The sequence below is a fragment of the Phalacrocorax aristotelis genome, chromosome 6 (genome assembly GCF_949628215.1).
Source record: "Phalacrocorax aristotelis chromosome 6, bGulAri2.1, whole genome shotgun sequence".
NCBI lineage: Eukaryota > Metazoa > Chordata > Aves > Suliformes > Phalacrocoracidae > Phalacrocorax > Phalacrocorax aristotelis.
The window spans coordinates 1,041,830-1,068,373 of record NC_134281.1 but is presented as its reverse complement, the minus strand read 5'-3'; the positions used below and the strand labels follow the sequence as shown (position 1 = coordinate 1,068,373).

The 26,544-nt window shown below is 50.7% G+C and overlaps 1 protein-coding gene across 3 annotated transcripts in view; it reads right to left on the bottom strand.

Annotated features, from left to right (window-relative positions):
* The window catches only part of SRGAP3 (SLIT-ROBO Rho GTPase activating protein 3), a 129,755-nt gene that overhangs the window by 42,361 nt on the left and 60,850 nt on the right, over positions 1 to 26,544 (bottom strand). For all 3 annotated transcript variants that reach the window (XM_075095578.1, XM_075095579.1, XM_075095580.1), the window contains exons 2-5: positions 23,762 to 23,954; positions 18,806 to 18,968; positions 6,714 to 6,776; positions 781 to 966 (exon numbers count right to left, since the gene is read on the bottom strand). In XM_075095578.1, coding sequence (XP_074951679.1) covers positions 781 to 966; positions 6,714 to 6,776; positions 18,806 to 18,968; positions 23,762 to 23,954 — 605 coding nt within the window. The remainder of the gene's footprint in view (positions 1 to 780; positions 967 to 6,713; positions 6,777 to 18,805; positions 18,969 to 23,761; positions 23,955 to 26,544) is intronic.

The window sequence follows — 26,544 nt, the reverse complement described above, 5'->3', positions numbered from 1 at the left end:
AGTGTTGCAGTGCTGGGTCAACATGAATGCAAAAGCTTCCTGGCTAGGGAAGCTATTGCTTATTCTCAGAAATTAACTGAAAATTTAAATGGTTTTGGAGATCCTGAGATCTGGGGGGATTTGCTGAAGCTGGAATGGAGTTAAGTGTTTTGACTAGCAAAGCCAACTGAATGCTGCTCTTTAACTCCCAGACAGTCTGCGGAGGAAGAAACACGGCTATTTTATACACCCAATCCTTTTTTTGCTCCCCCAAGCCTCTGACTGAAGGAACCCTGGGACAGCTATTGTTTGTTGTTAAAAACGCTGTTTTTACAAGTAAGACACGAGCAAATGGCAGCCCCCGTAGCAGCATCCCGCGTCTGGATCAGGAAGCGTCACCGTGCCAAGCCAGGCACGCCGGTGCACCGCTCTCCTTGGAGAGGAGAGCCAGCCTGGAAGATGTCACGGGTACCACGTGGCTCCCGTGTGGGTCCACCACCTCCTCCAAGCTGACACCACCCAATGTCCCCCATCCCCATTTCTTGCTAAGCAGTACCAGCCTGCCTTTGGGCTCGCTACCAGCTGGTTCGGGCACTTCCCCACAGCCCGGAAGCAGTAAAGAGACGTGTTACGTCCTCCTCGGACCACCCTTCAGCAAAACACAGAGTCGACATCCTCCCTAACCCCTTCGCAGGGATGCAGGAACGGCTGCACAGAAATGGAGACAGCCAGAGCCAAACCCTTCTGCCCGCAGGGAGCCCCGGCCCCAGCCTGGCTCCCCCGTCCTTGCCTCTCACCCACCTTCTCCTTCATCTTCTCAATCTTCTTGACAGAGCTCCGCCGCTGGGGCCTGTCCTCGTGCCGCAGCAGGTTCACGCTGATGTCCCCCGACCTGTTGAACTGCTTTTCCTCCTGCTTCTCCGCCTCCTTCAGCTTGCTCTCAGCACTGATGCTTTCTGCATGATACATGTGGTAGGTCTTCATCACCTGAGGAAACACAATTTTGTCAGTCGCCTGCCCCATGACCATGAGAAGCACGACTGCGTGAGAAGAGGACAGCCATGGGCAGCGCAGAGCCGTCTCAGCTGTGCCAGGGCTGTTTGAGGCCAGTATGGCATCAAGGAACAAGGTGGGAAGGAAAAGCCCCTAAAATTAACCCCATCACTAGCCCTGGTTCAAAATGGCACAGAGCTGGTGTAAGAACCGTTACCCTCGCTCGATCCCCATTGCAGGGACAGGCTGAGATGTTCCTCCAGCACGCACCGGCGTTCAGAGAGCACTGTGTATCTACAGGAAAATGAGAAATAACCTCCAGTGCATCGCAGCTGGGTAAGGGTCTCCCTGACAAGAGACTGTGAGGAGGCCAGAACAAACCTAAAGTCACTTTTGACCCAACCCCTCTGTTCTTCCACTTGAACTTGCGAAGCCAACCCAACAACACCACCCGTGTTCCACCATCCTGGCAGTAGATCCCAACTTGAAGGTGGAGGAGCTGTAATTTCCAGGCAGAAATGGAGTTTGTCTCCTATCACCACTTAATTGTCCTCTTGCTGCCGCCCGGTAAGCACAGTCAGCGGACTGCGGCAACACCTAGTCCTTTAAATTCACGATCGCCATCAGTTACTCTGGATAGATGATGCTGATCTACTGCCAGGAAAACTCCTGCAGGCAAAACTTCTACCACAGCCTTTCCTCTCAGATACAAAAGCCCAAACGGCACATTGTGATCATTTTAATGGAGCTGGCAAGAGGAACACATCTGCTCTTCTCTCTTTATGCCTTTAGTCACGTTGTCCCCTTTTATCATCTCCCTTCAGGATTTGGATGCTTTATTTCACATTGCCTTGACAAGGCTGGAGATGCCTGACTTCTCGCTGAAGATCGTCCTCACACGCAGTGCCTGGGCACCGCCGGCAATGGCACTGGGACAGGCTCACCTCGAGGCCCGCGAGCTAAAGAGGAGCAGGAACACACAAAAGCAGAGTAACTTTGCACAGGCCTTAATGAAGAAAATACAGAGCTTTCCTCAGCTGCGGCTGTCGGCAGGAACCAGGAGTGTTTAACTTGGATGAGGTTAGGCTGAAACATATGATCTCTCCTCTTGCCAAGCACAAACGTCAGCTACAAACGAGCTCCAACTGCCGCGCCGAAGCCTGCACAAATGTGCTATCGCTGGGAGCTACAGTTTTAGGCAACTGCATGGAATAGTAAGCAAAGGCTTGCGCCTTGTTTCTGAGTTGCCTTATTTCAAAATCCTACATATTCTAACACAGATTTAAGACACGTATTTCAAACTGCAGTTTCTGCAGTGAATGTCACAGGACACACACAAAACAGACAATTTCTGGGTTTTTCCTAAGGAGAAAGACTAGGGTGCTTTGCTGAGCCCCTTTATCTTCGCTGTCTCCATCTTTTTGTGAAACACTCAGAGGAAAGTGAAAAAGAGAAGTCCTGCACGTCAGTGCAGTCAGGCAGTAACAAGAGGTCTCCCCAGCACCCAGAGAGGCCCTAACGCGATGCAACAGAAAGGTTCAAACATTAAACAGGGGTCCAAACTGCATGATTTTTCTGAAATCTAAAGGTTACGAGACAGTTAGCTAACCAGAAAATCTCCAGCACGATTCATGGGCTGCCTCTGTTCACCCACGGCTACGCCGCCCTGCGCAGGCCTGGGGACACGCTGCGGTAACCCCTTCTCCCGTTGCCTCAGACGGCTCCCGCGGCCGCAAGGGGAACGTCGGCAGCCGGAGCCCAAGACAGGACCCCGCCGCGCAGAGTGCTGCAAGGCGGGTCTGAGCCCCGCCGTGACGCGGTACCTTTGCGCAGGCTCTTACTGACTTATTTGCTAATGACCAGAGAAACTTTCCTTAACAAAGGCCCTTTTTCCTCCTCCGCATTTTGTCCCTGCTTGAGCCTGAAAGGGTAACATGGGAGCCAGGTTCAAAAGTCCTCTGAGAGTCTCTTCAACAAAGTGCAAAGGACCTAATATCCATTAAAATCTCTTCCCCGGACTTCAGCATCCATGCTGCTGAAACAGGTGCCTTAAACAGCTCGCTGTGCTGACCGTGTTCCTCATCAGCTGCCACACCACACGGCTCACGCTTGGAAATTCAGGGATATTTCTGTTCATTTTAAGATCTGCCTTAATTCTGAAGGGGGACTACCTGCACTGCAGCAATCAGCCCTTTGATCCGCAATTCCCTCGTGCCTTCTTGGCGCCTGCAATCAAGTCACACTGTCCCTGTCTCACGCTATTGTGTCAAATTGCCGCAGCTGCGTCCCTGGGATCTTTTCTGCAAATAAGTTAATTAGCTGCAGTGGAGGGAGAAAAATATGTTCCAATGTTCATTAGTTATTAACAACACAAGTTGTGTTTTCCAATACTACCAACATGTTCTGGATAAAGGCCATTGCCAAAATATCAGCCATAAATGGCACCGTTTGCTGGCTTCAGCTAGAAGGGCTTTGTATTTCTGAACAGTTCATCGTTAAGGTTCTGACCCAGCAGAGGAGCCAGACCAGAAACAGGGTGACCCATGCTAAGCACAGGCTCAGGCCCTCCTGAAGTCGAGGAGACCAAAACGCAAGCCCAGCACGCAGGGTGAAGCAGAGATGCGCGTGGCTGTAGGCGAAAGCCTGCCAAAGACGCCAGCCCCCTCCCCTCCCCTTCGGATGGAGCCCATGGCACAACCTAAGGGACACCCGTGGCGTAAGGTCCGAGAGGGGGACAAAGCCATCAGACTGACGGATGCTGACCTCCATCTCCCCGGTTTTTAAGGAAGCATGAAAGCAAACGTGCCCTTTCCAGAGGATTTCTACGGTGTGATAGCGCAATGTACCACTGCATTTCCACCATGTGATATAGTCAATGATTTCTACAGCATGATGCAGAAAACACCTGCTAACCATGGGGGTTAGCCCAAGGGGGTATGGCCTCCCCCATCACAGCGCTCCGATGGAAAGGGAGAATTTCTTCCAGCCAATTCATGTCCTGCTACACAGGGAATGATGACTACTGTTATTATTTTTTACCTGGGTAATGTATCTGTAGATATTATTCCATTTAATGCAATTCATTTCACAGTTATTAATCCTCTTCCATAATACCTTGTGACAAAGAATCGCACCAGTTCACATCACAGTACCTTTATGGACTTCAACGTGCTGCCTTCAGCTACAGCTGTGTCTCTGCATTAAGGCAAACAAAGCCTGTACATCAAACAGCCCACAGTTAGTGCTGTACGCCAAACCACACATCACTGCCAGAGCTCACAGAAAACACCACCAGAACAGTGCTCTGGGGTTGCTGTTTCTCCTACCCTAATATTGCCCTGACTTCTTCAGATAGGAATGTATACCATAAAGGGACCTGCGAGGAGAGGAACAAAGAACTTCCAACCTTTAGCAACTCCACCTTGATATCTGTCTGCTGGACTCTGTAAGCAGGAATTGAAAGAATGAAGCTGGCTTTAATTCACAGTTGAATTATTTCTGTGCAAAACTGTTCACAAGCAACTCTTACTTCAGAACGAAAGTCATCTACTTCCTTTTTAATTAAAACCAGCATAGGTTTTGGGTTTAGTTCTTTCCACACAGAGAGTCCAAAGGGTGACTTGCATCAGAACAGCGACAAAGCTGAATTAAAATCAATGTAGTTATTTTGGCTTAAGTTTGAGACAGTGAATGCCTGAGAAGCCTGTAAAAAATTATAGTTTCCACACAGTGCACAGAATTCCCCTCTGAAAGGCTTAAAAAGCAGCCTAGCTAGGGCACAGACATACTATGGAGACAAGGCCTGGCCATAGGCAAGATAAACGACTTCCTTGTGTTGGCGGCAGACAAACGACACTTTACAAGAAGCAGTTTGGTGTCCTTTGAGCCAGGGGTCCTTATCCTGTATCTGATTCCGTCAGCAGCCACGGTTATTGAAAGTGCTGCTCTTGGGAACCCGACACGCAATGAACACGCCAACTCCAGGTCAGTCCTGAAGATGTCCCAGAACAACACCAGCACGCTGGATCAACCTGCAAGTATGCAGTTAAGCCTGTTTTACCTGATAGCTCAAGGGCAGAAAGCTACTGACTTGAGGGCAGATGGTTTGCACTGGATGGATTTAATATGACCACGCTGGCCCAACAGGGCCTGCTTTTTCTTCATGTTTCACAGCCATTTCTGAAATAAGTGTCTTTTCCCTGCTCCCTCCCAGCCAGATGAGACAGTCGGTTTGTTATCTTAGCAGCACGGTCAGTTCAAAGAAACCACAAAGCTTGTCCAGCCATTCCAGTCTGTTTCACCATCCGAACACATTCTGTTCAGCACGTGGGAGCAAAGCAGTGAATGGGGGGAAATCTCAGTTCCAGCGAAGACAAGCTTTGCCGCAGCCTCAGCGGGAGCAAAATTACTCGCAATGCTCTTCCTTGGCCAGCTGCAAGCACTTTGGACCTCAGCCCACTTCTGATCCTCAGGCTGACCTAATTGTGTCCCTCAGGAGACGCTCCTGTCCCGTGTTTGGGTTCTGAGCACTGGCCTACAGGTATTAAGATCAGCCCAGCCCCTGTTAGTCCTTCCTTGTTTTGCATCTGTCATGCTGCTGTTGTAATTAATCTTAATTAGTCACCACCACTAACACAGCTTGTGACATTCAACCATCAACAACACACTCCCATATCTCACGGAGGCTTTTTAATCCAACCTGGCTATCCACCCACACTGCAGGTCTCACGAAAACTGAATCCTTCAACAACTAATGCAGAAACAAACTTGTTAAGAGAAGATTTATGGGAGAAATTTCAAATAATAGCATTCATGCTCTGTTGTTTAGGCCTATTTTTCAAAAAGATGGAATAAAATGGTTGTTTAGGAATAAACTTACTGAAGTATTATTTATGTACCAGTAACAGATACAACCAAAGAAACCAAATATATCATCTCAATTTTCCAACACAAGACAGACTTTATATTGCTTTGTTGATCCTAAACCACAAATAAAATAAAAAAAAACCCAGTTGCTATGGGGCAAGAGACAGAAACAAAGACTTTTATTGCCCTGCTATGAAAACCTGCTTGAAGAGCGATGTCCTGAATAACAGCAAACGATTTCACCCGGAGGCAGAGACAGCTCCGCAACCAAAGTGCTCCTTGGAGCAGGGCGATGAAGCTGAGCACACATGAGCTACAAGTTTTATGCACTCCTCAGCAGAAGGCCATGTTCAGACATCGTCCCGAGGCCACCAGACTCACACGAGCAGGTCGGGTTTCAGCCACAAATTAGCACTGCCAACTCAGAGCACGACTTCTGGGCCATTAGTGCGTTTTAGTGTTTGGCCAACCAAGTGAAAACTGAAAGGGGCCTAAAGGCAACGCAGTGTAGAAGGCCCGGCAGGTGAGAGCATTACAGACACCAGGGATTGCACCGGATCATGCCCAAAACATCTCCATTTATGCTTAAGTGGAACAGTTAGACGGCATGATCTGCTGCCTGATGCGGCTGCAGAAGCCCTCCATGGTAGGACCGCTGGGAAACCCTCCTCTGCGGCCGTCAAAACCAGTGAAGAGTGAAGGGTTTCTAACAAATGCAAGAGGAACGGGCGGCTGCGCCGCAGGATGGCAGGAGGGAAAGTGAGCGTCCTCAAGTCACCGAAACGTTGAACAGACATTTTGTTCTAACAAATGACATTGCCTACATTCCCCTTGCTGCACAGGCTACACGCGGCTAGGCTCAGCTCATTACTCACCGTGTAAAGCTCGTTGGTGACTTTCTGGAGTTCCTCGTGCATCTGTATGCCAATCTCCTTACTCTGGAAGACAAAAAGAAGAGTTGGGACTCTGTTATGCTCACAACATGCATTTCTGAAAGGAAAATACATTTTGGAGGGAAGATTAAAACTGTATGGCTTCCAAATACTCCACGCATATGCATCTCAACCCTTTCTCCACGGTGCATTCGCAAGAGCAGTCTGCACGCGCTGCGGGCAGGACCGTGACAGCACTGCCCTACTAGAAGCACATCCTCAGCTGTGGTCGGCAGCAGGAGCGCGTTGCCCTCAAGGCCCCGCGCAGGTCGGGCACCGGCAGCACCAGCAGCAGCGCACAGACCCTCACCCCCTCACTCCGAACACTCCCGGCACACCACAGCTCCAGAGGACCCCACGCTGCTCCAGGGGCATCAGGCTCTGGAGACGGACAGGCGGTGTGAAAAGGGGGGATGGAATCCCTACAAATACCCAGTTCCAACCCAGGAAGAAGACGTGAGGTGAATGGTTTTTTCCCCAACTAGCTGATCAAACGTCCGCAGGAGGCCTCCAGCGCTGCCAGACTACTGCTGCGGGACACCGCAGCAACAGCGGAAGGAAAAGTCTGGGGACGTTGGCCAGCTGGTAGGACAGGGAAGCGGGGAGTTGTTCTTCTCGTTCCTTAAACCAAGTGACTGACCCAATCCTGACAAAGCCAGGAGAACTTGTTCCAAGCCCTTCCACCCCTGTCCCCAAGCAGATCCTGGTAATCCCCAAAGGCTTTCACATCCATCCCACAGAGAACAAAACCACAGCAACCTATCTATGCTGCCGCTCTCTAGCTGCATTTCTCACATTGCTCTCATGCCTGTAGGGTGGTTCTTTCCTCCTCTCAGCTGACAATGGATTGGGCAGACCTTGACAGCACAGCTGGCTTCGGGTAGCGCCCGTCTTATACCTCCTGCCCTCCTCCTGGCTCCCCTGCCAAACACGAGACTTGCGGTTCTCTGCTCTGCAGTGATGTTAAAGCCATGTATGTTTTAATTCTGCATATTATTTTAAAAATTTTAAAATGCATATTATTTTAAAAAACAGCCCTGCAGCATGAGGAGCACCCCAGGGCCCTTATTTACACCACTTCAGAAATCCTGTCCAATATCCTTCCTGCTCCGGGAGCTGAAAGGACATCATCGACAGGGCTGCCAGTCCACATCTGGGCTCCGTTTTTCCCATTTCTAAACATTAAAACCAAAATACAGATGGCCTCCTCTTCCAATCTGCCTGTAACAGTGATGTTTAGAAGTAAGCTAACATTTTGATTTCCTTTAATTTTCTCCAAATCCTTAACAAAATGAAACGTGGGATTATACACAGGAATACATACAGTACAGCAAATACGCTATTTCAGAATTGCTGCATTTTCGTTTGAGGTCCATGTTTTTCCATGGATCACCCAACCTGGGTTTCAGAGACCATGATGAGGAACATCACACAATTTTATTTATTTATCTTGCAAATGCAGAGGGATGAATCTAGAATTAGAGACAATATCGCTTTGCCCCTCCAGTGGCAGTATTTATCTCCAGCCCACAGTCCATTCGCTGGGTGGATCTAACATGTAATGCCCTCCCCCATTTTAGGGGCTCATTTCACATTAAGATTGGCAGAGCACACAAAAGCCAGGCCTGCTCTGTAGCCAGAAGTGTTTTATCACTTGACTTTGCCTATTTTTCAACAACGCCTGCGTTAGTGGATGTGGGTAAGTGGCTGTTCCACTCTGCGCTGAGCTGGCTCTGTGTTAGTGCTAAACTAACTCCCCTGTAAAATTATACAATAAGCGTCTGTGGGCACACAAATTGCTTAGATTTGCATTTTCCAGTCATACAGTATCACCAGTCAATCTATCTTGATTTGGTAGATTTATTAAAGGCACCTGCTGTTGGACTTGCCATTTCCAATCAGCTTTGACATTTCAGAATGCAGATTATCAGGGCTTCCTAGCGCGACTATTTCAGGTTTTAGGTTCACCCTGGCCATGACCCCCCCTCCTCCTTTTGTCTTCAGTAGCTCAGTTTCACTATTCTGACCTGAGTAAACCAAAGCCTCTCTCAGAAAGGACATTTTATTACAAAATGGCTACACCACAGTTATATAATAAAGTTTCCAATTTCACAACCGCAACAGCCAAAGTTCAGCAAGCTTAGGAGAAAGCCCACTGAGGGTGTAAAAACTCATGGCATCTTCCACCCTCCACCCCCCCGTCTGCTGAAATCCTATTATCAGTTTGTGTTTTCACTTTTCTTGCCAAGCAGGATGAAGCAGATCCAGTCACCTACCTCCTAGAGCACGAACATGGCATTTCACGGGAGAGGCCACAACCTGGGGAGCCTGGCTGCAGATCAAGTCAACTCCTACTCAGAAATCCAGCGGTCGGATGCTACTGCAGATGTGCACACACTGTTTTCCTCCCTCCCTTGTAATTACACCCCACAAGTCTCTGTAGAATCTTCTTGGCTAGGAAACACTTATTATGTCTTGAAGATGTGTTTAAACTAAGTATAGACACACACACACACACACACACCCCACCCCACCCCCCCCCAAAAAAAAAAAATCCAAAAAATGAGCAGGTTCTTTCAGATTTCTTCAAATAACTCCACGCATTTTTGTGCATGCAGTCAGGGAAAACAACATCTCAGCAACTTCTTGGCTGGGTGGCTAAGGAAGCCCATGACACAGAGAGGTCTTCTAATTAAAGCTAACTGGACAACCTACATACTTGAAAAGCTTAACCTTAGATTATTAAAAGTTAGAATTGAACGCAAAGAGCAAAGCAAGGAATCTAAAGAGTAAAAGCACCCTGCGTTCAGTGAATATCCAGTAACCACAGTTTATCTGTGAATTAGCGTCAGGGTATTTGGAAGAGTCCCATCTTCAGAAGCGCGACCGATGCGTGTGCTCCCATTCTTACGTGCGTGAGGTGCCAAGAAGATGCCAATTACCAGAAGGTGCCAAGTACCCCCAGCCATCTGGAAACCTCGTCTGCTGGAAACCCCAGTCCCTCCTGCCCCTGCTGACACTGCCAGTCACTAGCTGGGCTCGCTAATAAGCAACAGAGCTATTAAAACCATGCATCCCTCCCAGATAAATAAGGGAACATCCAGAACACTAGTTAAGTCAGGGTCTACAAGCGGGGGTCTTGGACCCAGAGGCCCCAAGCCTGCAGGAGTCGAGAGTCACACGTAACCCCTCCAGCCGGCCCTGCTGGCACGAGTCAAAGCCCCGGCCCTGAACCCAGCCTTTCCCAAAGCAAACGGAGGACGATGGGCTTGCGGTCGGAGCAATGGCCAAAGCCAGCTGCAGCTCCTGCCTCTGCCCCAGACTTCCTGTGCGGCAGAGGGGAAGACCACAAAGCCGTAATTTTCAAACCTAATTTTAGACTCCTAAATAGAGCAACAAGAAATGTCCCCGTTGTCAGTGTGTCATTCCCACGAGTCCCGCTGACACGGGGCCCACGGGTGGGTACTACGTTTACAGACCCATTTGCTTACAGGCACTAGACACCAAATGCCCCGCATCCTGTTCACCAAAAGTCCCCTGGCATCCAGGAGGAGGGCAGCATCCAACCTCACGGTGCTGGAGCCTCTTCCAGACACAGGCAGGCGAGAAGCTGAAGGACTTGCCCCTCCTCCAAGTTTTCTGCGTTCCGTTTTTATAACGGAGAGAGGTTGCATTTGTGTGTTTATGGGAGATGACGCCAAAATGTCATTCCAATTCCCTGGCACCATCTGCAAAACCCAAACTCCAATTTAGCCCCTTGCTTTACGCCTTCCATTCCTGCTAAAAAACCCAGTTACTTGCTGGGAGAGCAAGGGCTTCAGTTTAGAAGGTTTATTAAAATTCCTGCTGCTGCAGACAAAGTAAGGGGAAGCAGCAACACGGACTACTGGCAAGGAAGAATGCTTATTTTAAAGACAAAGAAAAGAACTCCCTTCCAGACAGACACCACTTCTTCATTAAATCTCCATCCAGGGCACTGCAATACGGGATATAATTAAATTCACTGTCACAGAACATAATCAAATCTCACACTGGGGAATAACGCAGCACGGTTATTTCCGACATAGCAATGCTCGGTCTCAAGCATGTAATTTCCTGTATTCCATACTTGGAAGAAGCAGCAAACCTCTTTCCCTCTGCCACAGCAGGAGGTAAAAGGGGACACAACAGCTGCCTGGCCGAGGGGCCCGGCGGCGCGTCCTTCGCCCAGGCTTTGCCTCTGCCAGGAGGACGCACCGTGAGGTTTCATGGTGACGGGGAATCACTCCAACAACAGACCAAGTCAGATCTCTGCTGTCACATCTCTTAGCATCTCCATTTATTTCTGGACTATTAGCAACCTTCACACACTTGCCTTGATAATATCCTCCTGCACCAGGAACGTGACTCACTGGAAGCTCCAGGGAAGTTTGCCCGATTGAGTTTTCTTCCTCTGGTTCCCTCATTAGCAAGGCCTGTCTGTCTGCTGGAGCAGGCACGGAGGCTGGCTCTTCACTGCAATCGCACAGGCTACGGGTGCTCGGACAGAGGACGCAGGTCCCCGGTGCTGCCCGCCGAGCTCCCCGACCTACCCGCAGGCCCCGCCGCAGCACCCCTTTGCAGAAGCTCCACGATACCCCGAGTTACCCGCACAGTTCCCCAGCGCTCGCTGACAGGACACTGCTCCTCAACGCCAGCAAACAGCGCGCCGTCTCCAGCACCTACACTTCCCAGGAAAGCTTCAGCTGGGAAAGAGGAGACAGTAGGACAGAGGCCACGCGCCCCACATCTTGCACTTGCCAGCTCACCTCTACCACATCCACCTCTATGCCAGTGTCAATGGCTGGCCGTGAGCAGGGGAAATCCCTCAAGCCCCAGCCCACCTCCAGAGCATTCCATGGGGGAACCGTGCTGAAGAACCAGGAGGAGCTGGAGAGTCAAACCCGATTTCCACTCCGGAGCTCCTGCAGCTCTCTACCCCCCACCCAAACCAGCCGCCTTTGTGCCACGAGGGCAGATAGCACGGAGCAGCCGCAGGCTGAGCCACCACCGAAACGAAGCCACGCGGAGCCGCTCTGAGCTGCATTCGGCCCCCGGGCTCTTCAAAGCAGTCTCAGCTCAGAAAGCCTCCTCTGCTTTGGTCTGCCACTTGTGAATGCTTTTCTGATGGAAAACATCTCGGGCATCAACTGAGAGGCCCGGCATGCCGAGGTAAATGAAGTGAGACAAACAGCGAAGGTTTTCGTGGCCTTCACCACCCCAGCCTGGCACCTGCCACATCACGCGTGCCGCTGAGCTACCCGCGCGTGCCGCGAGGAACCAGGGCAGCAGAACTCACCCATCCCAGGGCAGGCGTCGGCACAGAGCACAGGGATTCCAGACACACCAGCTCTCCACATGAGTCCGGGGAACCAACTCAAATCAGCACAAGTCTCAAGGCGAAGATGCATCCCACCTTTCATGTCTTGTACTGAGAGGTTCAAAGTAGGAAGCGCGAGGATTTCTTGGCCCATTTTTAACCATGCTGGCCACACACCCTGAAGGCACATGCAACTACCTAGCCAGTGACACCGGGGCACTCCTGCGGCAAACATCTGTGGTTTTCTTCCAGCCTGGATACACAGCTCCTGGTCTCCAGGTGACATTGTGCCCGACTCGAAAGTCTCTCCACAGGAATTTATTACCCTGCTTTGGAGAACGGTAGTTTCTGAGCAGCAAGAAGCCATAGCCACTAGAGGACAACTGCCCTTTGTCACCGCAACTATAACCAGCCAGTGCAACAAGTAAGCGATATCATTACTAGGTCTTTTTATAAAGGTGCTGGGACACAATTAATATCCCTGTGGGCTCCTCGTTCACTGTAACAGCTGTCAGCAGTACAGCCCCCAGCCTCCGTATCGCTAATGAAAGATGCTGGTCTTGAGTCTCCAGGCTCCGGTAAATTCCCACTATGAAACTGCCATATATATACATATATATATATATATATAAAGAGTGGCTTCAGGTTAGAGGGTTACAGAAGCAGGGCCAGGTGTCAGGAAAACACCCAATCTACACTGCTGCTCCCGCCCTCACACCATCCACACCGATGGGATGCAGTCAGAGCTCTCAGTTGTAGCGATATGTTAAATTCTGAAGCACTGCCTGGAGAAGAAAGGTGCCCAGGTTGTTTAACTGCTGGGATAAAATACAAGTTGGGGGTGGGGGGGTGGATTATAGCTGTGTAAAATGGCATAGCTTCAGTGTGCAGGGGTTCAGCTGAACAACATGAGCTTGGAGGGGAAGCCACATCATACCCTCGTGTATTCAGGTCACAGAAGCCAGGAATTCCTATATTCCATATCTGGGAAGGGCAGAAAAGGAAGGGGAAGAAAGAAAACAGGTCACTGAATGGGAACAACTGCCCACTTTGTAACAAAAGAACTATCAGAGCCCAAATCCAGATTCGACTCACATTTTGTAAACGGTTCCTGCCTGTACAAATCTCAGTTACAAGCCTCTCTGCGCTCTGCCTCGAGACACCTTTGGATGGATCCCATGGCTCAGTACATTCCTTCTGCAGGTATTCAAGGAGGAGACAAGTTTCCACAGTTATAACTGGGACTCCTTTGGATGCGATTCCAAAATACCTGAAAGGCCAACAAAGGGGCTGTGGATTGCTTAACTGACATCTATCACGGTGCTTAAATACAAGCGACGCCAAGACCGTCTATGATCCCCTGCAGACAGGCAGGTTTCTGCTCTTCAGAGCTCTCCAAGCCTCTGTTCCCAAATCTGCGCTGCCCATGACAATCCTGGGGGACGTGGCACTGGCAGAGCAAAGCAGCCCCCGGCGGCTCCCACCCCTAGAGGATGCCTTCTGTCCCCCGACCCAGGAGCCAGGTCCCGCCAGCCAGGTCCCGCCCGTGGGGCGTGCAGCCCTTCACCCTCGCACCGCAAACCCCTTGCTGCTGCCCGACCCCAGCCCAGCCAAGTGCGTCTCATGCAGTATTGATGCAAGCACCACAACACGGACATGCTCTGTCACTTGATGCCACCCAGCATGACGGCAGCGTTGGGAGAGAGGGAGCGGAAAGCAAAACGCCACGACTCGAGATGCAGGCATGCTATGGATCTGGGGATTTGCAGGGATTAACAACATTTTCTCCTCTGTTCCCAAGCAATTCCCGGCTTCTGATTTCCTTTTTGACCGCTAGCGAGCACTGAGCTGGCATGCTTAGAGCCGGATGCTTTAACTCCGCGTCTCATCCCAAAGTTAGTGCAGAGCCCAGCCATATGCATCCAAGTTGGAAAGTTGCTTTTCCTTATGTGCATCACATAACATTTCTCTACATATGATTTTATGTACCACTTTATTACTTAATTACTTAGCAGCATACACAGGTACACAAATACACTCAACATGCATGTACCTATATGTATATGCGTGTGCATTAAGGGCACTGTTGCATATATTTTATACAAACACACAGTTATTTAAAAGTTGTTGCTTCTGTATTTAATTCCTCTGTCCGCCAATTTCAGGAATTCAATCCCCATCTCTTTTTGGTAATTTCATTATAAGCTTTACCCATTTCCTTTCTTGGCTTTGCAGGGGTATTTTTCTAACTGTGACTTGACTTAGGGCATACAGTTTCATTTATTTATTTTCAATAGTGTTTTTTTCCCAACTTATTCTAGTTTTCTGTTCTCCTGGGATTCCAAATTATTTCTATGTATCGGGAGCACCTTACTAACAACTTTTCTGCTCCACCCTAAAAACATACATCCTTTGGGTAAATAACACTTCATAAGCAACTTATGTATTTCCCAAAAAAGAGTTTCTCCTTTTTGGGCATGCTGAGCCAAACAATAGGCTCCGACACTGGATATATCCTGCTGGCAGTGCCTATGGACAGCCAAAGCAGATCCACTGATTTCAGTGATGTACATGTATTTACCAACGTAGCATCTGGCTTCATAAATTCTCTTTGATTCTGTATTAAAATTGTCAGGGAGACGGAGTCGAAAACCCTGGCTGCAGAAAATCTCTCATTTTCCACTCCAGCAAACCTCATCAAAACCCCGAACGCTCTCGTCACCGCCCCCAGAAGCCCTTGCTGAGTCCCCTGCAGACCTCCGCACCCCGCAGCGCAGCTCAGCCCCGAGGGCCGCAGCTCCACCCCATCTCAACGCTCGGTGATGGTAAAAGGAAACAGACGATGAGAGGAGGGGTGTCATCTCACCCGACAGGCCCTCCCCGCTTTCAAAGCTGACAAAGTTGCCACTAATTAGGCCAAAAAGGAAGCGATGCATGAGCAGAGGATGTCTGCTCCCCAGGAGCAGAACCACCGGCCTCCAGGTACCGCTGCAGTGCGGAGCAGCAACCGCGGCTCACAAACACCCTGCAAAGCTGTCCGGTCACCAGACGCGGCCCCAGCAGGGACCCCAGCTTGGACCACAGCCTGCAAGAACAGGTTTGCCAGTGATTCAAGAAATGTAATCCAGCTCCCCCTCTACCTTCGGTAATCACCTCACACCTCCCGTATGCTGCTGAGGCTGGCGCAAGCCGTCGCTGACCTCAGCTGAGGTGAGGTCAGACCGGGAGCTGGCTCAGTAACGCCTCCAACTCAGACTCGTCCCCACTGGCTCCTGCTTTCCCTCTCTCTCGGATCTGGGTAAGCCAGAAGGCTCTCGAGCGGCGTTATCTGAGCGATGCACGGCCGAACGCCAGGGACCGTACGCTGCCGGTCAGCGGGAGGGCAAAGCACCTCGGCGGAGGCGAGCAAAACACAGCGCCCCAGTTTACCGATGAACGACCCCACCGCGGCCAGGCGCGCCCAGGGGGGCAGCAGCTCAGCACCCGGCATCCGTCTCGACAGATCACCGCGGCACTGATCAATTGCTTCTCAATTATGCATATCCTCATACTCCAGATAGTAGGTCCCAGCTTCTTTGCTGAGATTGTTTACATTTGCATAATGAAAGCACAAAGCACAAAACCTCCCAGTTCCTCCGTGTACCCGCAGCGTGTCACAACTGATTAATAATCTCTAGATGGGAGGAATTAAAAGTGACATCTCTGGAAAAAAAATGTTACCCTAATTTACCATCAAAGAGCAATCTACAACAAAACCGAACAGCTGAACCACAACTGCAGATGCCTTTAACCCTTCAGGAGCCGGTTTATTTGCCCAACAGTCCTGTACGGTTCAGTCTCCCCAAGAGGAGCACTTTACTTATATTCAAAACCAGACCGGATAAAATAGTGAAAGATACCCTCCTCTGAGCAAATTCGTACCAGCTGCAAGGCTGGACTGGACATCTTAAAAAGCCTTTTAGCAAGATGCCGATATTCCCACACGTGCCTAAGGCTTCTCAGCAAACACTGCTGTGAGCGGGAGGCGCAGTCCCAGATCCCTCTTTGGGCAGTGTGCAATAGGTTAAGAAAAATAAATAACCTGAATATCCCCAAACGTGTCAGCCTCCCTACCCACATTAAGGGCAAATGATGAAACAAAATAAGCCTTTCCCATGATTTAGCTGAGCATTATTTCCAGGGACACGTGAGTCCTGCTACAGTTTAAACCTCAAGGGACAGATGCGAGTGAAATCACAGATCCCCACAACTCTATTGTAAAGCCTCCTTTTGATTAAAAGCAGGTGCTGGCTTTGGCAGGCTGCAGATGGAGTCAGTGCTACTTCACCTCTCCTGGCAGAAGATGGGGATGGAGAAACAAGAAGAACAACTTATATAGAATATAAGCATTGTGTAAGTTAAAATTTAAATTCAAACAGGAGGAGGACAGGGGCAAAAGGCAGACAGTCCTCAAAAGAGGAGAGACAGAGGAAAAAAGCAAACACAGAAATAATTCTGCTGAATTGATTAAATGCTTTATCATCTTGCCCTGGCTGAGGATTGACTTACTACAAGAAAAACACTTCAAACACTCTATTTATGCCCTTGTTTGAATGTTGACTGGATTTGTCCTATGGTTCAAAATGAGATATACCATTCACAGACCTAGGACAGTCTTAATACACATCTCAAAACTGAGTTCAGAGTCAAATGCAACTGAGATAGAGATTCTGAGACCGACTGAAATATCCCAAGTCTGTCCAATTTCTGGAGGCCAGAAGGACAGGAAAAGGGATGATGTCCTGTACCAGACCAGCAAATCCAAACCTGACCTTGCGGTTTAATTTCTAGGTCAGATCTATAAACTGGAGGAAACTGGCCATAAAAATATCACATTAAATTTACTCTCCAGCTGGGCCAAGATAACCACTGATTTGAGGACCCTTCTCCTGTTTGGAGAGGCGAGCATCCGACAGGCTCACACTGCTCACTAACTGCAGTTCTCCAGCTACCCCTGCTGAAAACAAGCGATAAAAATTGAGAAAAACCTAAGAGGCACAAAAGCAGGCAAAAGGTCCGCCTAGCCCGGCACGGTGTCCCTGAGAGCAGCCATTAGCCCAGAGAGGAGGTGGAGGAAGGGGGCCAGTGACGCCGCTGAGCACATCCACGATGCAACAAGCTGCAGGGCTGCGATTCCCGAGGCTGAAGCTGCGCCGGCAGCGGCATCGGGCAGCTGCCGATGGGGAACACTCCTTCACGTTCGTCCGACTGCCCAAGGACTCCAGTTACATGTCTAGCTTTCAAAAACGTGGTATGAGGCAACAAACATGTAGCACTACCCATAATATTGCAAATGTAATAATGTATATTATATTAATGACGTTAAAAAGTCTTTCCTTTTTACCTTCTCTATCTGCCCGGCGCCTGCTGACCACCCATGGCTAACGTCAGCAGGCACAACGAGGTCCTCGTTGCTACTCGCTGCCTGTGACTTTCTTTGCTCTTACCACATCACACACTCCCCCCTCATTTTCAACGGAAGCATCATGGTCCACCTGACTGTGAGATTCCTCCAAGTCTTTGATGCTCATTTTTAATTTGGTTATCATTAATAATTCTGTATCATCACCAGACTTTGTCGTCCTACTATTCATCCTTTTCTCCAAATAATTTATTAGCACCTCCACTAAAATTCTCCTTCCCTTTGTTCCCTGTCTTTCAACCAGCCATTAATCCAGAAAACAGCCACTCCTTATTCTTCAACAGCTTCTTTTCTTTAGGAACTTCCACGAGGGACCTTTTCCAAAGCCTGTAAGACATGGAAGGTACTGTGCCAACTTATTCACATGATGACCTGCTCCTGGAAATACCTCCACTAGATTTATGAGGCATGACTCTCTCCTTAAGACACACGGACTCCTCTCTTGGATCTGCCTACATGCCTGCCGTAAAGTTTCACCCAACAAGTCTGTTTTTGAAGCCAGATTGCTCTGTTCTCTGAAGCCCTCCAGGAGTCTTTAAAAAAAGTCATCCTGTTTTCCACCTTTCATTCCTCTGGCACTGACGGCAGCTTAAGCATCAGGTCACACCTCACTGTAGTCCCTTGACAGTTTTATATCTCAGTTTCTTTAAAATTCTTGGATAAATATTATCCGGAAAGACTTCTAAGCGATAGTCCCCTGTTCAGATTTGCTCTGCAACATCTAGTGACAATTCAGTTGGGTAGGGTTCCTCAGGCTGGTAATACCACCATTTCCCCAAGAAAGTCTTTAGTCTAAGCTCTTCCATAATGAGTACCAAGCTAAAGCAGCCAGGTGGCTTTTGGCTGACACCTCATAGCCTTTCTGCACCTCACCCATCCATCCCTCTCCACACCCTGCGGCAGGTTCCATCCTTGTGATTTTGGAGAAGTTATTGTTAGCTTTATGTCTTTAGCAAGTTGTCTCTGAGAGTTTTATTTGACCTGCCTTACTATGGTTTTACATTTTCACTGGCCAGAGTTCAAACGTGTCTCTAGTTTTCGCATTCAGATGTCACGTGTTCTTCTTAGAAAGCCTTGTTACCTTTCTCTGCTTTTTAAAAATGGTGGCTTTCTTGTACCTCTAGATTTTTGGGCAGGGGCACAGTTGTACGGAAGTCCACAGTGAGCTGCTTTTTCAAACTAAAACGCGAGGATGGACCCTCACTGAGCAGAGCTCTCCATCACTGTTTTGGTTACCTTTTTAAAAAGCCTGATGACATCCTCACTGATCTGCGACAGCCGGACGATGACATTGTTCATGAAGATGTCATTCAGGGTGGCGTGATCTTTGCTCTCTCGCCGGGTCTGCGTCAGAACCAGGTACCAGCAGTTCACAGGGGAAAGCAGGTGCTGATCTTTCCTAGGGAATTAAAAAAAAAATAAATGAAAAAGGTCAAGTCAACAAGTCAAAAAGGCATGTCATTTTCAAATGAATGCTGTTGGCATATTAATGTTGCCTTCCTCCACCACATACATCCGCTAGAATCCATCACACCCCCAGAGAAAAAGCGTGTGAGCTCCCCTTGGCTGCCCCCCGTCCCCAGAAACTGCTGCGGCACCTGACGGCCCCACAGAGAGCCAGCCCGCCTCTCCAGCACACAGCTGCCAGCACGACGGCCTCCTCCTCCCGAGTCCCCACCGACCTGCCGGGAGGATGCCGGCCGCAGCACCTTCTGCGACTGCCACCCCTCACCTCGCCCTCCCCAGGGCCGCAGCCGCCCGGCAGCGGCGCAGCCCTGCGATGGAGGCGACCGGCGTACCGCGGACTCTCCACCAGCTCAGAGCCTCGTCCTCTCGGCAGGCGCCGCAGGGTCACCGCTGCGGGTCCGGGTGCTGGCCCGGAGCTGCCGCCCCGACCGGGACGGCGGTGCGAGCCAGCAGAGACCCCGTGCTCAGACACAGGGCTGCCTGCCCGCCGGCTGACCGCAGCGGCGCCTCCTCTTCAGTGCAAGAAAGGTGCTTACATATCTCTGCCGACACAGAAGCTCCCAGTCTAAATATTATATGAGAGGGTTTCAATCAAGCCAAGGAATTCCCATCCTTTGCCCCAAGCTGCTCCCTCCCGCAGCTTCGTCCTTATTTACCAGCCTCCCACAGCTGCCCATGGCAGGAGAGAGGCTTTCTGTGCAGGGGAGATGGATGCTCTGATGCTGACCCTGGGCACAGCCCTGCGCTTCACTCAGCACACATATATATGGAGCTTTGTATACAATCTGCCCTACACAGTGTGGTTTTTCTGCCCTGCGTCGACTTCTTGCGGCACCCAGTGTGCTTTCTGGTCCCCTGCTCCATACCTATGCTTTAAAAAGGTGCGGTCTGCAAAAGGCCAGTTAGAAATGTTACAGCAACACAGAGCAGATACTCCAGGCAACAGCTCTGAAGGACCTGAAAACGTGCAAGTCAGCTGGAGACAAGGCGAGAACAGGTCCCCTGCCCCAGCCGGGCTGGGAACCCATCTGCAGCCCGGCTCTGGCTTCCAGGAACCTCGTCCTGAGTTTCTTTCAGCTGTTAAAGCACTTCCCCGCAGGAATGTCCGGTGCCACACGAGCACACACACCAAATCAGACCCCCAACCAGACCCTTCCCAAACTGGGTGCTCTGGAAGATGGTACAGGACGAGCGGTGTCCCTGGCAATCCCTTCGCTCCTTCGCTTCTTTGCAAGGGAGATAGTTTTGCTTCTTTTTTCCGCTTTGCGCTATTAATATGGCTGTCACTTCCATTTCAGAAAGAGTCCATTTGCCACACAACCCGTTGTACTGTGTTTAGTCCACTAAACAGTGCTGGAGAAAATGTTTTGCATCCAACGCTAACAAGAAGTGTCTGTGCACAACATGAATACATTCATGTACGCTGAGTATTTGCAATGGTCTTAATCCAACTCCTACTGCAGACAACAAAGAGATTGCCGTGCGTGGCAGCAGACGTCGGGGTGGGTGACCCGAAGAGTCCCCGGGAGCCGTGCAGCATCCTCAGAGCGAGCTGGTCCCCACCCGGCTCCCCGGGGCGAGACCCTGCTGAGGGGCATCCCGAGACCCTGACTCGCCGGGAAGCCAGGCGTGGCCAGAAAAAAATTCTCTTTTGAGGGAAATTTCAGCAAACATTTCACACGTGATTAGAGCTTAACTAACTTTGACATATTCCATCTCATCACTGAGAAAAACCTGCTCTGCTCTCTGTGTACTGCTTGCAGCACTGAAGGCAAATTAATCAAAAGTGAATCAAAATCTCCAAAAATTATATAACTGGAACAAAACCTTTCGCATTGTCCAACTGAGACTCTTTGAGATAGATCCTCTAAATGGGGCAGCCAACTGATTTGTTCCAAAGGTTTCACCTGCACTCTTTTCTCTGGTCAAACCAACACTTTCCTCCAAGACGTGCTGGTTCCAGAGGAACGGCCCCTTTCGGCAGAGGCCTCCCCTGCCACCACCCCGCCTGGGCAGGTCTCCCCACGTGCCGACAGCCGCGTGTTCAAGCCCCAGAGGCTTCTCTCTCCCCAGCACCTCCAGACACGTGCAAGCTGCCCAGGGAGTGCCCGCTGCTTCGCCCCCACGGGGGCCAGGTCTGCTGCGCCCCCGGGCTCGGCAGCGTGCACGCCCCGACCGCGCTGGCAACGCGGCGTGATGGAGGTGGGGCTCAGGCGCCCTGTGCTCAGAGATGGCTGTCCTTCCCGAGATGTCCTGCAGCCAGAAAGCTAGCCCACGCTAGCCACAGCTGCGCTGCGCGGCCGAAGCAGTCACACACTTGCTCCTCCTCAGCCAAGATGTTCTTGCCCAAGGTATCGGGGCTGGTGCAGCCCCCCTCACCACTGAACCTGTGGGGAGGAAGGCACGGTGACTCCAGAAAGTCTCTGCGTGCACGTACAGACAAAACAAGTGCCTACAAAAGCCTGAATGAGTCTGTCAACCCAGACTCACCACGAACAGCCCAGCAACAGCACCGCGGCAGTCACCACTTGTAAGGGCTGGGCCACAGCCTGCTGCACATGGCTACGCAGGGACAAAGGAAGAGCTGAAGATGCCGTATTTCTTAGGAGTGTCAAAAGCCTCATCAGAATAATGACATTCATCAGCAATCTGGGGAAGCGGGGCAGATGAACCTAACGAAGGGTGGCGTCTCAAGGCAGAGTGAGGCAGCGAGGACTCAGCAGAAGCGTGCACTGAGGTCAAGCTGACCCTATTAACACTATCAATACCATCACAAACCACCAGGCGCTTGTGCCCAAGTGTTTTGTAAAGGTGGAGAATCACTGTTACCTACACCATCCTTCCAATACCGTAGGCACAATACGCAATGGCAGTGCCGCAATACTGCTCTCAGCCATCGGAAGAGGCACGTGTGCCGGCACAGCGAGCCTTCACGGGCTCTGCCTCTGAACCAGAGCACCTTCCTGAGCCCGTACTGGCTAATTCCTTCCCCAGGACAGCTGTCCCTGATGTATGATACAGCAGCACCAGCCCGGCACCACACAACTGACAAGCAACAGTAAGATGCAAAAAGAACAGAAAGCATTTGAATGGCAATTCATTTTCAGCAGACTTTTGCATAAGACAAGAGTAAAGCCTTGCTCGCTGGAGAGACCAAGTAAACAGATTAAATGGGATTTAGAATATGGAATAAATAGGATTTAGTAATGTAACAGCAGAAATCGCTGCTCTTGCAGCTGAAACAGGAAGAAAAAAAAAATCACAAGGGGTTAGAGAAAGAAAAAGACTGTAAAGAGCCAGCAAGGCTAAGTGCATCAGACAGGAAAAACCTTCAATTTTCTGGGAAAGGAGCTAAACAGTGGCTGCAGTCTTTGGCCATTTAATTGAACAACACTAGTTTCATCTCGAGCAAAGGCCATAATCCCAGCTGAGAGACTATTTCACAGACACTGCTGTCAGGAGAGACAGAGACAGATGGTGTGGCCAGGGGAGGCAAAGGTGGGGAACTTCAGCTGACGTGCTGCAAGGGAAGCAGCCAGGATGAGTATCTGCCTCCGTGCCGCAGGCGCCGGTGCGCGGTCCCTGGGGTGCAGACCCCGCCGGCCGCAGCTCGACGGCACTGCTCGCGCTGCCCAGCGAGACCCCTCGCCCTGAGAAACCACTGGGGAGAGCCGGTCGCGGCAAGGACCACCACGAGCAGCACAGAGGGAAACCCTGAGGGCAACCAACACAGGCGGGCGAACACCGGGCATCGTCCCGTGAAGCCCAGCCTGGCACCTCCGCCCGGGCACGCTCGAGCGCACCGGGGGAGCGGGAGCCAGCTCCGCCAGCGGCGACGGGACAGTGGCGTTGACAGGAGCCTTGAAGTCACGGCCGCCAACCAGCCAGCGTAATGACACAAGCTACGTATCCTCACCACAAAACACGGTCACCTCCAGACTCAAATTCTGCCTCGAGTTTGTTCGGGGTTGTTTGTTTTTTTCAGATCTTTTTTGTTTGAGCCCAGCTTGAGAGTGTGGTTAAACTGAAAAGAGGCCGCTTTGGAAAACTTGCACATATTCACGCATTCACAGATTTTACGATTTTCATCATCAGTTTGAGTTTCACACAATTCCAGCATCCAGGTCATACGTCCTATTTCAAAGCTTTGTTTCAAAGTATTTCCAGTATGGATTTGCCTAGCTTCAACTCTGTGCAGGTGTGTACACAGAGAACATACGTATTTCATTTTCAAAAACTGCAATGAAGTAAATTTCCAGAAACTGCTTCCAAGTTTGACCCCCGTAAGCAGATCTGTGTGCTAGGTGAAGCACTCTGACATCTAAGGACTGGACTGCATGCAGAAACCAGGGTTTATAAAATGGGCCTACCCTTATTTGCACAATCAAATCAGTGGCTGAATTCAAGCCCCTTATTAAAAAAAAATCGAAGCGCTTGACTCCTTCCTAGTCCCTGATCCATATTTTTATTGTACCACTCAAAGAAGTGCACAGTAAGTCTAATTCGGGCAGCAGAGCTCAGTGATGCTATGGTGAAACTCTTGGAAAAAGACATTTCTAGATCTTTTTGTGAACCCTGCACAGTGATACGACAGGCACGGTCACCACTGCTGCTATTCAGCTTACTCCACTTTCGGACTGTGTGGCTACAAACACACACCTAGTGCTCGAGGCAGTCTCTGGCCCATCATTTTGCACCGTTTTGCCCCTGGAAACACCCGCTTACTTGAACTGGTGCTCTCTGGAGCTGCGTATCTTGGAGGAGAATCGTTCAGCCAGTTTCTCCAGGCTCCTGGAGTACTCCAGCTCGATCTCTGCCTTCCTGCGGAAGAACTCCTGCAGGTCCTGCAGCAGCTGCAGGCGCGACTCCGACTGTTGCTCCAGGCATTTGAACTGCTCGACCAGCTGAGTTCGGATTTCTGCATGCACACAGGAGAGGAGAGGAAGAAAATACAATGTCAGCAACAAACACTGGCCAGGAGGGCTGTCCTTCCTTGCCTCAGAGCAAATCGCATGGGCACTGCTAGAGCAGGTTCCCTCACGAGCCTCCAGATTAATTCAAGCCTTGCTAAAGCCAACAGATTTATTTTTTCCAAGCGAGAGCAGAATTTCATTCACCAGTCTCCCATTAAAACCTTGTTCTTTATCAAAATAAACAATTGCGTAAGCACACAAAGACCAACCCTGTGAGGTTTTCAATTACCTTCTGAAACTAGAAAATGATACTTCAATTTATCTGGTAATACCTGAAATTCTGTATTCTTTGCATATAAACTGGCACACTCTTTCTTGATAAACGATCATTTGAATACCGACATATCGGCTGACAACGACCTGAAGGAAGGTGGCCCGCAAACGCATGCTCCTCTCACCCACGTCCCCGGCACTGCCAGGTTAACTGGCAAATCAAACTCGTCTTTGTTCAAAGGCTTAAAAAGCCTTTCAGACCCTCCAAACTCCAGCTCATGAAACACCACGGACTTTATCTGTTGCAGCTTTTTTTGCTTTCTCGTAAGGACCTTCCGACACTGTGACAGATACACGACAACCCCCTGCAACCTCCACCGAAGAGGTGCTCCGCCGTGCACGGGGGTGCCGGCGCGCAAGAGGGAGGGAGAGGGGAAGGGAGCCTGGGGCAGCCTGCATCTCTGCCGCAGCATCGCCGGGGTGCCTGCTGCGTCCTACAGCCGACAAGCACGCCACAAGCTAAGGGTCAGAGCTGCTCCGCACTGCCCATAACCGGTATCCTCAGGTACGCTGAACTCTGTTCAGCATATTCAAAGTACTGGAAGTTCTGATGTGCCTCCTTTTTATATGCCAAGTTGTATTTTTCACCTTGCCCAGCCTCATTCTGAGGACACCTCTCTCTCCCACAGTAAAAGACCAGTTGCACTTTTTCCAGCTCCTCCTTCTCACGTAGCACAGCCGAGGCTGCAAACGCCCGACACGGGGCTTATCTCAGGAAGCCAGGCAAGCACCGGAGAAGGAAATGCTGCTCACAAAGCGCAGTCAGAGCCTTCACTCTCTCTGCAAGAGGGGGACTGCAGCACCTGCGGCACGCCGTGCGACAGAAATACTCCTTCCAAACCGCTTCCCAAGCACGGAGAAGGTCTTTAGCAGCTCTCTGAAGCACTGCGCAGGGAGCGGCTCTCTCTCGCAGGAGCCTCAGCTGGGCTCTGCCCAGCGGGAAGGGGAGCCCCATGGGGAGGGAGCGCGCAGAGCTGGAAATGGGAGGAAAAACCGAGACTAGACAGCAGAAAAAAAAAATATTCAGTGAGAACAATTGGCTTCCTGAGGGGCAGCTGCACAGCAGAGGCATCAGAGAAGCTGGAATCAGAGGTCAGATGATGAACCGGGTGCCTGCGATGACTACCTGTTCCCAGACCCCAAGCGGAGAGGGGAGAGCACCCCCAGCCCTCCCTACCACTGCACACCCCACCTGCAGACGCAGCTAGACAGACACCGCATCTGTGCGTGGGTCCCCTCCAGCTGCAGCATATTACTGCACGTGCTCACCTTGAGAAACTCAGCTTCATCCCCCCCAATAAAAACGGTGCACAGAAATGCACCCTGTGGAGCAGCCAAGGCACTTGCGCCATTTCAGTACATCCACAGCAATAGCCTTTTTAATGCTACCAGCATTTTTATAAACAATACATAATAAACAACATATTCTTTACCTTTTCCTAAGGTTTAGTGCTGAAGCATATTTTTCTCCCTTTGGTCACCTGCAGCTGATGGACCCTGACAGGCTACTTTTGCAAAGCACACCTAGCAACAAAGCCAGCGGCGCAGCTCCGCAGCGGGAGCGCAGCATCACGCCTGCCCCTGTGCTGTGTGTGCACGGCCAGGGCTCGACGGGGCCAGCGTGGGATGGGGCAGCACACAAAGACACCTCGGAGAGCCTCCGTCCCACGTTGTCCCCTTCCCTGGCTCCGCCAGATGTGCCCGTCGCTGCCGGCCCAACGCAAGCAGCAAGAGCACCACCACCGACCCAATCCCTCCCTTCTGTACCAACACTAACATTTCCTTTCAAAATTAGCACCTAGATCCCGCCACGCTCTGCAGCCCGCCAAATACGGGGTGAAGCCTCATCTCCTCCTGTTCTTTGCCCGAGTACCCTACAGCCTCCTTGCATGGTCTTGCAGAACCATGCAACCCAGAGGGCGAACCCTGCACTCCACCAAGGAGCCCCCCGGCCGCCAGCCGCTCCCTGAGCATGCACACAGCACCCGCAGCCTGGCACCGCGGCACCCGCTGCTCGGTGAGCCGCTTCCTTGTTGGTGTGATGGACCAGACCCACACCTGACCTAAGCTGACAGGCGGCTCTTAAAACATCAAGTTTGACCAATTTGCAAACATCCAAACATCTGGCCCTTTTTGGGAGGCGAGGGTAGGGGGGCAAAGGGCACGAGAGCAAGAGCAGGAGGGGGAAGAACACGATTTAGGTAGCACCAAAGCTTAGCATTTCAACTAGCAGCACATCCCAGCTAGACCCCACAGGTCACG